Source organism: Mesoplodon mirus (assembly GCF_964341445.2).
Source record: "Mesoplodon mirus genome assembly, chromosome: 18".
Taxonomy (NCBI): domain Eukaryota; kingdom Metazoa; phylum Chordata; class Mammalia; order Artiodactyla; family Ziphiidae; genus Mesoplodon; species Mesoplodon mirus.
Genome location: NC_138994.1, coordinates 51,077,300 through 51,091,736, shown reverse-complemented (window position 1 = coordinate 51,091,736; position 14,437 = coordinate 51,077,300). Strand labels below are relative to the sequence as shown.

General features: G+C 42.8%; 1 protein-coding gene across 1 annotated transcript in view; it reads right to left on the bottom strand.

Annotated features, from left to right (window-relative positions):
- Window positions 1-14,437, bottom strand: part of PRPF8 (pre-mRNA processing factor 8) — a 36,921-nt gene that overhangs the window by 7,433 nt on the left and 15,051 nt on the right. The window contains exons 25-31 of the mRNA XM_082605392.1: window positions 2,020-2,267; window positions 1,739-1,918; window positions 1,401-1,536; window positions 1,116-1,285; window positions 811-940; window positions 550-696; window positions 191-351 (exon numbers count right to left, since the gene is read on the bottom strand). Coding sequence (XP_082461518.1) covers window positions 191-351; window positions 550-696; window positions 811-940; window positions 1,116-1,285; window positions 1,401-1,536; window positions 1,739-1,918; window positions 2,020-2,267 — 1,172 coding nt within the window. The remainder of the gene's footprint in view (window positions 1-190; window positions 352-549; window positions 697-810; window positions 941-1,115; window positions 1,286-1,400; window positions 1,537-1,738; window positions 1,919-2,019; window positions 2,268-14,437) is intronic.

The window sequence follows — 14,437 nt, the reverse complement described above, 5'->3', positions numbered from 1 at the left end:
TCTGCCTGTTCCAGATCAGCAAGACCCACCAGAAAATTAGCAGACCTGGCTGAGGGTGTTAAGAGAATCAGGGGTAGAACTTGTTTCAAGTTAAAAAGAAAGGCAGCCAGGGACAATTTCTAAAGTAGTTCTGCTAGAATAGTAAAACTAAGCTTCTCAGATGCCTAGGGCTGGGTCGTAAGGCACTTACTTAGAGTCTGCCAGCAATGAGGGCCGGGAGACATTCCACTTATAGGAGGCAAAGAGCAGGATATCTGCACAGGAAGAGTTCATCTTATAGGACTTTCGGGGGTGGATTGTCTCCTTTTGTACTGTCTCAATTTCCAGTGCATCCAGTTCCTGATCAAACACCTGGAGGCAAAGGTGGAAAGGTTATGACTAGTTATGGAAACCCACTTAGAATGAGGGCTTATAGAACTTAAGATAATGTGGCACCTGGGACCACAACAGAAGTCTCATCCTTGAAGCTCTGAGGGTGGATTTCCCATACCCAAAAGAGAGAGCTGACTTGACTTTTTGTGGCATCCTCTCCCCTCAATTCTAGCCCACCTGACACAAGTCCATAACGATGCTCTCGTGGATCTTCTGCCACAAGTGAGCTCGGAAGATCTGGATGAGTGAGATCTTCAGTGTGGGGATCTTGCCGTGCATGAAGATACCTGTCAGGTCCAGCTGCACCTGAAAGCCTACGTATACCTGACAGGAAAAAGAGAGTGACACTAGAGACCGAGACGTTCTCAGGACATAATTAAGGGAGTAGAAACTCTTGTTTTTAGCTTCCCATCTCCCATGTCTATCAATCACACTCACGTTGGCTCGGTTGATGGTTGGGGACCACCAGAGGGTGAATCTACGATTGGGAATCTGGTTCAATCCTGATCGCTGAGCATTGGTTAGTTTCTTCCACTTCATAGACTCCTCAAAACCACTGGCCTTCTCCCTGGGAAGCAGAAGAGACCAGGTAAAGTGACGTCCTGCCATCCCCCAGAGCACTGCTGACCTCCTGGGGTGGCTATGTGGGAAACACCACAGTAGAACACAAAAGCACATGAGGGATGAGCTCAGAGGGCTGTGACATGTGAGAGGTCACTGTAAGGGGAGAACAGAATCCTCACCAGAAAAGCCCCTCCCAGGTAGGGAAGTAAGTGCCCTTGAAGAGAGTGTGTTCCAGAATGCCTTCCACACCACCCAGGGCCTGGATCATGTCCGTACGGTAGTTGTTCAGGTTCCAGAGCTTTCCATCATGCCGCTGGTGTGTCCACCAAAAAGGGTTCTGCTTCAAAACCTAGATGGCAAGGTAGGTACAGTGAAGCTTCTGGGTGCCCACTGCCCCAGGTTCCCAGCATGGCCACAGACTCCCCTAATTCAGGGAAAATCTCTCCACTATCCCCTCCACGTACCTGGTACTGCTTAAAGTCAGTTCGGACGCGCCAACCCTTATCATAAGCCAGTGTGTGCCGGTCCTTCTGGAAGAGGGTGTTGATTCGAGGAATGCCACGATCCCATGAATCCTCTAGATCTTCTAGGGTCAGCCGTCTGCCAAGGAAAAAAGACCAAAGTTAAACAAATACTCATATGAAGAGTCCAGCATTCCTCCCTAGCCAAGGATAAACAGGGTCAGACACACAACCTACTTCCTCGACCCCATAAACACACGGCATGCTCTACTCCTGACCTCCAGGCAGGGCTCAAAGGTCACACCCCTCAGCAGGACTGCTATGCCCTCCTGGATGCCCACCTGTTCTGCGCAATGGCCTCTTGTCTCTTGAGTGCATACTCAGCCCAGACCCGCTGAGAATCGATGAACTCACTCTCCCAGGGCTGTATGTAGCGATACAAGTTGGGAATCAGCTGGTCTTCTTCATGGCTCATTCCTGAGCGAAAGTGTGTGATACCTACATCTGTCTGCTTGGACCACCTGTGTGGGGACACAACCAAGATTAGAGAAAAAATAAAAACTGAAAATAAAGAAACATCCCCTTCCCTCAGGGTCTAGCAAGATTTTCAGCCAAGTCCTACCTGAGGTCAGATTGGGGGATGAGCACATGGCCCATTGAGAGCATGCCAAGTCCACCCAACTCCTTAGGGGTGTAGAACACGACAGGGGGGAAGCGACTCGGCATCTTGGAGTTGAGGCCAATCTTGATTCGTGTCTGGATCTTGTTCTCACACTTCACCAGCAAGTCCAGGAGCTCCTGGGTGTTCACCACAGCCTCCCGAAAGTATGTCATAAGGCCAATAAGAGCTGTGTTCCACTTATTCACAATCTGAAGACAGTGAAAAAGAAGTAAATTATAGATAAGCCATTGCAGGGAAAGGGTGTGTGTCTAGGAACCACCAGATATAATTAGTTATATTCTCCCTAGTTCTCAAGAAAGATTTGAGCTCAATGTCATTAGGGGAGTGTGTATAAATCAAAATCACTATGAGATATTACTTAACACCCACTGCAATGGCTATAAGATAGTTACAAGGATGTGGAGAAAATGGAACTCTCATATACTGCTGGTAGGAATATGAAATAGTGCAGCCACATTGAAACAGCCTGGCAGCTCCTCAAAAGGTTAAATAGAGTTACCATGTGACCCAACAATTCTACTCCTAGGTATATACCCAAGAGAAATAAAAACACATGTCCAGGGCTTCCCTGATGGCGCAGTGGTTGAACGTCCGCCTGCCGATGCAGGGGACAGGGGTTCGTGCCCCGGTCCGGGGAGATCCCACATGCCGCGGCGCGGCTTGGCCCGTGAGTCATGGCCGCTGAGCCTGCGCGTCCGGAGCCTGTGTTCCGCAACGGGAGAGGCCCCAACAGTGAGAGGCCCGCATACCGCAAAAAAAAAAAAACAAAACAAAACATATGTCCACACAAAAATGCGTATACAAATGTTCACAAAAGCATTATTCGTAATAGCCAAAAAGTAGAAAAAAACCAAATGTCCATCAACTGACAAATAAATAAACAAAATGGTGTACAGCCATATTATGGAATATTATTTAGCCATGAAAAGGACTGAAATACTGATGTACGCTACAACATGGATAAACCTTGAAAACATTATACTAAGTGAAAGAAACCAGACGAAAAAGGTCACATACATGATCCATTTATATGAAATGTCCAGAAGAAACAAATCCATACAGACAGGAGGTAGATTAGGGGTTGCCAGAGGACTGGGGCAGGGAGGGACATGGGGAGTGAGTGACTGCTAATGGGTATAGGGTTTCTTTGTGGGGTGATGAAAACGTTCTGGAATTAGTGGTGATGGCTGCATAATTTTATGCATATAATGAAAACCACTGAATTGTATACTTTAAAAGTGTGAATTTCATTTCAATAAGAACATAAAGTTGGGCTTCCCTGGTGGCGCAGGGAAGATCCCACATGCCATGCGGAACAGCCAAAAAAAACAAAAAAGCTGAAAGAATTTCCTTTAAGATCAGAAACAAGACAAGGATGCCCACTCTCACCACTTTTATTCAACATATTATTGAAAGTCCTAGCCACAGCAACCAGACAAGAAAAAGATATTAAAGAAATCCAGGGACTGCCTTGGTGGCGCAGTGGTTAAGAATCTGCCTGCCAATACAGGGGACACAGGTTTGAGCCGTGGTCTGGGAAGATCCCACATGCTGCGGAGCAACTAAGCCCATGTGCCACGACTACTGAAACCCGCAGGCCTAGAGCCCGTGCTCCACAACAAGAGAAGCCACCGCAATGAGAAGCCCTCACACAACAACAAATAGTAGCCTCCCGCTCGCTGCAACCAGAGAAAGCCCACGTGCAGCAACGAAGACCCAATGCAGCCAAAAAAAAAAAATATATATATATATATATATATATATAAAAATTTCCAAATTGGAAAGAAGTGAAACTGTCACTGTTTGCAGATGACATGATATTATACATAGAAAATACTAAAGACACCACCAACAAACTATCAGAACTCATCAATGAATTCAGTAACATGGCAGGATACAAAATTAACATAGAGAAATCTATTGCATTTCTGAACACTATCAGAGAGAGAAATTATGAAAACAATCCCATTTATAATTGCATCAAAAAAACAAACCAAACCAGGGACTTCCCTGGTGGTCCAGTGGTTAAGACTCCACGCTTCCAATGCAAGGGGCAAAGGTTCAATCCCTGGTTGGGGAACTAAGATCCCACACACTGCAGGGTACAACCAAGGGAAAAAAAATCTAAAAAAACAAAAAACCAAAAAAAACCCCAAACCAAACCAAACAACAACTAGGAATAACTCAATCCAAGGAGATAAAAGACCTGTACTTGGAAAACTGTAAGAACTTGGTGAGGGACTTCCCTGGCGGTCCAGTGGTTAAGACTCCGCACTTCCACTGCAGGGGACATGGGTTTGAGTCCTGGTCTGGGAAGATCCCACATGCCACGGAGTAACTAAGCCCGCGAGCCACAACTACTGAGCCCGCATGCCACAACTACAGAGGCCCATGTGCCTAGAGCCCATGCTCTGCAACAAGAGAAGTCACCACAATGAGAAGCCCATGCACCGCAATGAAGAGTAGCCCCCGCTCGCCGCAACTAGAGAAAGCCCGTGCGCAGCAACAAAGACCCAACACAGCCAAAAATAAATACATTAAAAAAAAAAGAACGTTGTTAAAATGACCACACCCCCCAAGTCCATTTACAAATTTAATGGAATCCCTATCAAAATACAAAAGACATTTTTCACAGAACTAGAACCAATAATTTTAATATTTGTATGGAAACACAAAAGACCCTGAATAGCCAAAACAATCCTGATAAAGAACAAAGTAGAAAGTATCACACCTCCTGATTTCAAACTATATTACAAAGCTACGGTACTCAAACATTATAGTAGTGGCACAAAAGCAAACCCATAGGTCAATGGATCAGAATAGAGAGCCCAGAAATAAACCCATGCTTTTATGGTCAATTAATCTGCAACAAGGAAAGCAAGAATATACACTGGGGAAAAGACAGCTTCTTCAATACATGGTGCTGGGAAAACCGGACAGCTAATGCAAAGGAATCAAACTGGACTTTCTCACAACATACACAAAAAATAAAGGCAAAATGGATTAAAGACTTAAATGTAAGACCTGAAACTATAAAACTCCTAGAAGAGGGACCTCCCTGGTGGCACAGTGGTTAAGAATCCGCCTGCCAATGCAGAGCACACAGGTTCGAGCCCCAGTCCAGGAAAATCCCACATGCCACGGAGCAACTAAGCCCGTGTGCCACAACTACTCAGCCTGCACTCTAGAGCCCACGAGCCACAACTACTGAAGCCCGCGTGCCTAGAGCCCGTGCTCTGCAACAAAAAGTCTGTGCACTGCAATGAAGAGTAGCCCCTGCTCACCACAACTAGAGAAAGCACGCAATGAAGACCCAACGCAGCCAAAAATAAAATAAATAAATTTATTTAAAAAAAAACAAACTCCTAGAAGAAAACACAAGCAGTACTCTCTTTGACCTTAGTCTCAGGAATATTTTTTTGGATATATCTCCTCAGGCAAGGGAAACAAAAAATTAAGAAATGGGACTATATCAAACTAAAAAGGTTTTGCACAGGGGCTTCCCTGGTGGCGCAGTGGTTAAGAATCCGCCTGTCAATGCAGGGGACGCGGGCTCGATCCCTGGCCCGGGAGGATCCCACATGCTTTGGAGCAACTAAGCCTGTGTGCCACAACTACTGGGCCTGTGCTCTACAGCCCACGAGCCACAACTACTGAAGCCCGCACGCCTAGAGCCCGTGCTCCTCAACAAGAGAAGCCACTGCAGTGAGAAGCCTGTGCACCTCAACAAAGAGTAGCCCCCGCTGGATGCAACTAGAGAAAGCCCTCACGCAGCAACAAAGACGCAACACAGCCAAAAATAAATAAATAAATAAACAAATAAAAGCTTTTGCACAGCAAAAGAAATTATCAACAAAATGGAAAGAAAGCCCACTGAACAGGAGATGATATTTACAAACAATATATCTGATAAGGGGTTAATACGCAAAATATTGGGTTGGCCAAAAAAGTTCATTCAGGTTTTTCCATAATATCTTATGGGAAAACCTGAACGAACTTTTTTGGCCAACCCAATACAAAGAACTCATACAACTCAACATAAACAAAACAAAACAAAACAAAAACCTGATTTAAAATGTCTATTCGGCAGAGGAGCTGAAGAAACATTTTTCCAAAGAAGATATAAAGATGTCCAAGAGACACATGAAAAGATGCTCAACATCACTAATCATAAAGGAAGTGCAAATCAAAACCACAATGAGCTGTCTCCTCACACTTGCCAGAATGGCTATTATCAAAAAGACAAGTAACAAGCGTTGACAAGGATGTGGACAAAAGGGAACCCTCGTGTACTACCGTACTACTGATGGGAATGTAAAGTGGTGTAGACACTATAAAAAACAGTATGGAGGGGCTTCCCTGGTGGCGCAGTGGTGCAGTGGTTGAGAGTCCGCCTGCCGATGCAGGGGACACGGGTTCGTGCCCTGGTCCGGGAAGATCCCACATGCCGCGGAGCGGCTGGGCCCGTGAGCCATGGCCGCTGGGCCTGCGCATCCGGAACCTGTGCTCCGCAATGGGAGAGGCCACAACAGTGAGAGGCCTGCGTACCACAAAAAAAAAAAAACAAAACAGTATGGAAGTTCCTCAAAAAATTAAAAACCGAACAACCATACAATCTAGCAATTCTACTCCTGGGTATTTATCTGAAGAAAACAAAAACACTAATTCGAAAAGATATGTGCATCCTCATGTTCACTGCAGCATTATTTGCAATAGCCAATATATGGAAGCAACTTAAATGTCTATTGATAGATAAATGGATAAAGGAGATGTGGTATGTACACACACACACACACACACACACACACACACACACACAGAAATATTAGTCAGCCATAAAAAAGAATGAAATCTTGCCATCTGCAACAACACAGATACTTGGAAGGGTGGGGGAATGAGTGAAATAGTTGAGGGAGACTAAGAGGTACAAACTTCCAGTTATAAAATAAGTAAGTCACAGGGATGTATAGGGAATATTATAACTTTGTGTGGTGACAGACAGTAACTAGACTTATCCTGGTGATCATTTTGTAATGTGTAAAAAGAGCAAATCACTACATTGTTTACCTGAAACTAACATAATATTGTAAGTCAGTCATACTTCAAAAAAAAGAAAGAGACCTGCAAGTTCCCTGGTGGCCTAGTGGTTAGGCTTCTGGGCTTTCACTGCTGTGGCGCCAGTTAATTCCTGGTCAGGGAACTGAGATACTGCAAAAGCTGCACAGCGCAACAACAACAAAAAAAAGAGAGAGAGAGAGAGAGATCTCTGAAGACCCATGAAGGGATCCATTTGCAGGCTATAAAACTCCGAGGTCGTGCTTGCTTCGGCAGCACATATACTAAAACTGGAACAATACAGAGAAGATTAGCATGGCCCCCGTGCAAGGATGACACGCAAATTCGTGAAGCACTTCATATTTTTTTGTTATACAGCAGCAACTAACACAGCAGTGTAAAGCAATTATACTCCAATAAAGATGTTAAAAACAAAAAACAAAAAACCTCCGAGGTGAAAGGAAGAACCACCACCAGATCAGTAAGCTGAACAAGTCCCACAGCTCACATAAGGTTGACAACAGTTTGTGTTCCCGCCAGCCATACAGAAACTTCGTAATAAATGGGAATTAGGTATAGTCCATAGAAAGTTATCAACTTAGTAGTGGAGATAAATTAGCCCCAGAAGAAAGGGTGCTCTGGATTCACTATAACCAAGAAGCTTAAAATTAAAAGCAAGCCTCAAAAGGATCAAATTAAACCACAAGTTACTTAACTGTACACCAGAACACAACCCAACACTCTTTAAAGGAATATAACAAAATCCATAAATCAATATAAATTACACAATTTCTAGCATCCAATCAAAAACTGGATGCATACAAAGAAGTAGGAATAAATTACCCATAAACAGAAGAAAAATCAATCAGTACAAACAGACCTGGAAACAACAGATGATGGAATTAGTAGACAAAGACCTTACAACAGCTATTAAACATTTTATAATTGTGCTTGAGTATATAAAGAAAAACATGAACATAATGAGGAAAGAAACAGAAGATGTTAAAGATCCAAATGAAACTTTTAGAGATAAAAATTACAGTATCTGAAACTTTAAAATGTACAGATGGGATTAACAACATTGTAAAGCTGCAGAAAAAATAATGAAGGCAAAATAAACACTTTTTCTGACAAACAAAAGCAGAGTGTATTCATTGCCAGTACACCTTTACTACAAGAAATGTTAATGGAAACTCTTTAAGCAGAAGGAAAACAATACCAGATGGAAACCTGGATCTACATAAAGTAATGGAGAACACCAGAAATAGTAAGTATGTGGGTAAAATGTAAAAGACATTTTTTTTTCATTTTGTAATTTCTGTAAAAGATAGAAAGGCTGTTTAAAGCCAAAACAGTAACAAAGTATCACTGTGTTTATAACACAGGTACAGTTAAAACATATGACAAAAACACTACAGGGACTTCCCTGGCCATCCAGTGGTTAAGACTTCTCACTTCCACTGCTGGGGGCACGGGTTTGATCCCTGGTCAGGGAACTAAGATCCTGCCTGCCGTGGGGCGTGGCCAAAAAAACAAAAACAAAAAAACACAAACACTACAAAGAATGAGGAGGAAAATGAAAGTATATTATTGAAAGGTTCTCGTACAATATGTAACATGATAGTAGACTAGTGGTCACAGTAAGCCAGAGATATATACTGTAAACCCTAAGCAACCAATAAAAAACAAAGAAGTGTAGTTAATAAGCGAAGTGTGGAGATAAATTAAAATCATACCCAAACCCCACTCAATCCAAAAGGCGGCAGGAAAATGAGTTACTCAGTTTTCCTGGGTCTCTCCCACATATATATGTTATGAAACTTTCATTTGATTTTCTCCTGTTTAAAAAATAAATAAAAAAGAAGGCAGGAAAAGAGGGAAAAAGCAGAATAAAGAACAAAGGACGAGATGGCAGATTTAAACTCAACGACATTGACAGTCATATTAAACTTAATTGGAGTGTTTAGACTATTTGTAAGGCAAAGATTGTTAAACTGAATTTAAAAAGCAAGAACCAATTAAATGCAATCTATAAGAAGTTAACTTTAATTATAATGACACAGATTAAAAGTATAAGGATGGAAAAAGACATCCATGCACACACAAAACAAAGCTAGAGGGGCACTACTGATATCAGACAAAGTAGACTTCAGAACAGAGAATATTACAAGGAAAAAAGAGAAATATTTCATGATGATAAAGGAGCCAATTCATTAAGAAGATATAATAATTCTAAATATACTACATACTTAGGGACTTCCCTGGTGGCGCAGTGGATAAGAATCTGCCTGCCAATGCAGGGGACACGGATTTGATCCCTGGTCCGGGAAGATCCCACATGCCATGGAGCAACTAAGCCCGTGCTCCACAACTACCGAGCCCGCACGCCACAACTAAAGCCCGCAGGCCTAGAGCCCATGCTCCACAACAAGAGAAGCCACTGTGAGGAGAAGCCCGTGCACGGCAACGAAGAGCAACCCCGCTCGCCACAACCAGAGAAAGCCCGCGCACAGCAACGAAGACCCAACGCAGCAAGAGATAAATAAAATTAAATCTTTAAAAAAATAATAAATATATTATATACCTGATAACAGAGCTTCAAAATATATGACACAAAAAATCATGGACCTGTTGAAGCATAAGATTCAAAAAAAAAATTATACAATTATGCCCAACAGTATGAACAATACATATGTCTTGCTGGGGTGTCAACAGAGTTGCTTCTATCTATTGAAATGTCTATGTGTGCATCAGTTGTAAAGTTCATTTCTAATTCTAGCTGTATCTTCAGGTACATCATACAGCATTCCACCTGGCACAACTCCTTGGTCATCACCCATATGCAGGTTCTTGCACAAAAAGTTTGTCAGTTTGCATTTTGGTCTCAATGAGATGGCTCCCTACTCCCCTAAGCCTGCTAATCTCCTGATGACTCTTTCTTGGTTTTCCACCTGTAAGCCAAGCCAATTATACTTTGCCCAACTTTGACTAAATATTTAAAAGATACCAGAGCAGTCTGAACTTCAGACATTCTTCTGTGCTCAAAAAAGATATAAATTTCTGGAAAAATGTCATGTGTCTTCATGTTATAAGCTTGGATGTCTTTAACAAAGTGAATGGTGTCTCTAAAGCTAAAAATAAAAAGAGGAACCTGAAAAGGGAAATAAATCCACGACTTATGACCATCTTCTCTCAGTAATTGATAGAAATAGACACAAGAAAAAAAAGACATAGAAGGACTTGAACAACACAATCACTTGACTAAACCTAAATGACATTTGTAAAACCCAACAAAGCAGAATACAGATTCTTTCTCAAGTACACACGAAGACAGTCACCATATATGCTAAACCATAAAACAAGTCTAAATACACTTGAGAAAACTAAGATCATAAAGAGTGTTTTCTGACCATAATGCAATTAAACTAGATACTAATAAAAGAAAAATACCTGGAAAACCCCTCAAATAATATTTGAAAATTAAACAACATACTTCTAAGTAACCTATGGGTAAAATAAGAACTCATAAGAGAGGGACTTTCCTGGTGGTCCAGTGGCTAGGACTCCACGCTCCCAGTGCAGGGGGCCTGGGTTTGATCCCTGGTCAGGGAACTAGATCTCACATTCATGCCACAACTAGGAGTTCGCATGCTGCAACTGAAAGATCCTGCATGCCATGAATGAAGACCCCACGTGCCGCAACTAAGACCTGATGCAGCCAAATAAATAAATAAAACAAATTTTAAAAATACATATATAATTTGAGTAAAAATAAAAAAACAAAAAACGACAAAAAAAGAACTCACAAGGGAAGTTAGAAAACATTTTTAATTGAATGAAAATGAAAACCTATCAAAATTTGAGGGATACAGGGCTTCCCTGGTGGCACAGTGGTTAAGAATCCACCTGCCAATGCAGGGGACACGGGTTTGAGCCCTGGTCCAGGAAGATCCCACATGCCACGGAGCAACTAAGCCCCTGTGCCACAACTACTGAGCCGGCGCTCTAGAATCCACGAGCCACAACTACTGAACCCCTGTACCACAACTACTGAAGCTCACGTGCCTAGATCCCGTGCTCCGCAACAAGAGAAGCCACCGCAATGAGAAACCTGGGCGCCTCAATGAAGAGTAGCCCCCCACTCGCCGCAACTAGAGAAAGCCGGCACACAACAACGAAGACCCAACACAGCCAAAAATAAATAAATAAAAAATAAATTAATTAAAAAAAAACTTAAGGGATGCAGCTAAAGCAGTGCTTAAAAGGAGATTTTTCAGCACTGAATATTTCTATTAAAATGAAAGGTCCAAAATTGTCATCATCTAACCTTTTACCTTAACAAACTAGAAAACGAACAGCAAGTTAAACCCAAAGTAAGCAAAAGAGCAGAATCAATGAAATAGAAAAGAGAAAAATAAAAATCAATGAAACTGGGCTTCCCTGGTGGCGGTTGAGAATCCATCTGCCAATGCAGGGGACACGGGTTCGAGCCCTGGTCCAGGAAGATCCCACATGCTGCAGAGCAACTAAGCCCATGCGTCACAACTACTGAGGCCCACACACCTAGAGCCCATGGTCCACAAGAGAAACCACTGCAATGAGAAGCCCGCACACTGCAATGAAGAGTAGCCCCCGCTCACTGCAACTAGAGAAAGCCCACGTGCAGCAACAAAGACCCAACGCAGCCAAAAATAAATTAATTAAATTTAAAAAAAATCAGTGAAACCAAAAGATCAATCTTTGAAAAAGAGAGCAACCACAAAATATCAAATGATATAATCAACAGTTTAAGGTAAGGAATACGTTTGCTAGGCAATTGTTGAAGTGAAAGATCACATTGGCTGGAGTTATCACAGGAATTAGCCTTGAGCAAATAATATTCAGACAGGCAGGATGAAGTGACTCCTGGATGAGGTAACACCCAGAATCAAATCACAAAAGCAAAACTGAGCACTAGCTTGTGCTCAGGATGAGACAACCAAGGCAACAGACCTATAGCAACGAGAGCGGAGAGCTGGGGACCAGAATGGGCTAGATCTGGGAATAAAGCAAATAGACTTCAGTAAGACAACTCCGAGTCTTATTAAGTTCTCTGACTGTATTTGGTCCCTAGAATCACATGCTGCATGGTTTGTATCACAGAACACTCCAGTTCTGCTGCAGTTACCGGTGCTTTATTCCCATTAGGGAGTAAGTATGAATTCCCAAGGAGTATCACATTCCTTTAAGAATAGCAGAAGTTCCTGGGGATGAGGGGAGGCAAGAAAGAGAGTAACACTGAGTGATTCCATGTACTAGGTACCATGGTAAGAACTTCACACATATTAAGTCTTCATAAAAAAAACAAATTCAGGGGCTTCCCTGGTGGCGCAGTGGTTGAGAGTCCGCCTGCTGATGCGGGGGACACGGGTTTGTGCCCCGGTCCAGGAAGATCCCACATGCCGCGGAGTGGCTGGGCCCGTGAGCCATGGCCGCTGAGCCTGCGCGCCTGGAGCCTGTGCTCCGCAGCGGGAGACACCACAACAGTGAGAGGCCCGCGTACCACAAAAAAACCCCCCAAAAACCCCCAAATTCAATTCACATAACCTGCCCATCATGGCACATGACCAACTTGGACGGGAATGTGGAAAATAAAACTGATGTTAGGATGATGGGATTCTGGGTGTTTTCTGGGTTCTGTTAGTATTTAATTTCTTTTTACTGTAAGTGAAAACATAACTGGTAAAAAATTAATGGGAACTTTTACTGTGTCCTTTTGAACCATGGTACATTAGACAACAAATTTTTTCCATCTAAAACTAAACATGTAGCTGGGGCAGGGGAGATGAACAGGCAGAGAACAGAGGATTTTTAGGGCAGTAAAAATACTCTCTATGATATTTTAATGATGGATATGTGTTCTTCTACATTTGCCCAAACCCACAGAATATATACCACCAAGAGTGAACCCTAAGGTAAACTAAGGACTTTGGGTGGTTATGATGTGTCGATGTAGGATCATCCTTGGTAAAAAAAAAAAAAATGTACCACTCTGGTGAGTAATGTTGATAATGGAGGAGGCTTTGCACATGTGGGGGCAGGGGTTAATGGGAAATCTCTGTGCCTTCCTCTCAATTTTATTATAAGTCTAAAGGTGCTCTAAAAAAAACAAAGTTTTCAAAAAATAAATAATGTAAAATAAAAGTCAAAACAAGAACAGAGAAATACATCTACTGCCAGGCAAAGATGTTCTTTTCCTCTTGGCTTTAGACTTTAAGTCATCTACACATGCTTAAAGGGATTCCCTGGTGAAGGACAGAGAGAATGCTGTTTGTGGGAAGACAGGGAACTCAGCAGGAAGGTGGCCTTACAGTCCTTCATAAGCTAAAGCTAAGTAGGCTGCACCTTGTAAGTCAGATGATCTAATGTGGTACATTTCTATTTTCCTTCTGTTATTCCTGGCCCATATCAAAGTCTTGTTTAAATGTTCCAGTCTCATTTCATAGCTACTACTAGGACTGAAGGAGTCCTGGCTCGAAGCCTGGGCTACTGCGCTGCCTGTACATAAAGCGAGAATGGGGGTAGCACCTAAAGTGCCCCCATCAGTAATAACTACAAGTGAATCGGGGGGAGGACAAGAATAGCGCCGTAAGGTCCAGCCACCTCTAGCCCTACTGGAGATTCCCCTTCTATTATCAACCTTGGAGGACCAAGAAACTTTATTACAAGAACTGCTTTACCTTAACACACTTCAGGAAACAAATTCCAATACCGTACTATCCGATCATAGTCTGTGAGACGCCTCTAATCAATGACAGCAAACATTTATTACAAAACCTGTTGAGTAATGTAGCTTATTATAAGCATCATTTGTCGCAAAAGCCCTCTGAGCTAGCTAGCCTATCAGTACCCCCATTTTATGGATGAGGGAACTAAGGCCCAGAGTGGGTGGGTGACTTAACCCAGATCCCAAGAGTAATGTGGTAGAGCTATGACTAAACCCAGTCTGACTCCAGAACCCGTTACTCTAAGGACTATATTAAACTGCCTACCTGACCTCTGACAGTCCTCCTTTACTCAGGCTCTTACCTCTCACACATATATTCCTTTGATCCCTGTATTTTTTCCCAAGGCCACTGGCCTCTTCTGGTCTCTTCCTTCTCTCCCTCCCAATATCCAGGGTTCCAACAGGGGCCAGCACCCTTGATTCCCCTGCATCCAACCCCTTACCACTCCACAACAGCCCTCTGGCAAAACCCTAGTCCTAAATCAGCACTACAATCTATCCACCTTCTCCAGCCCGTTGCTGAGAGCTTGAGAAGCT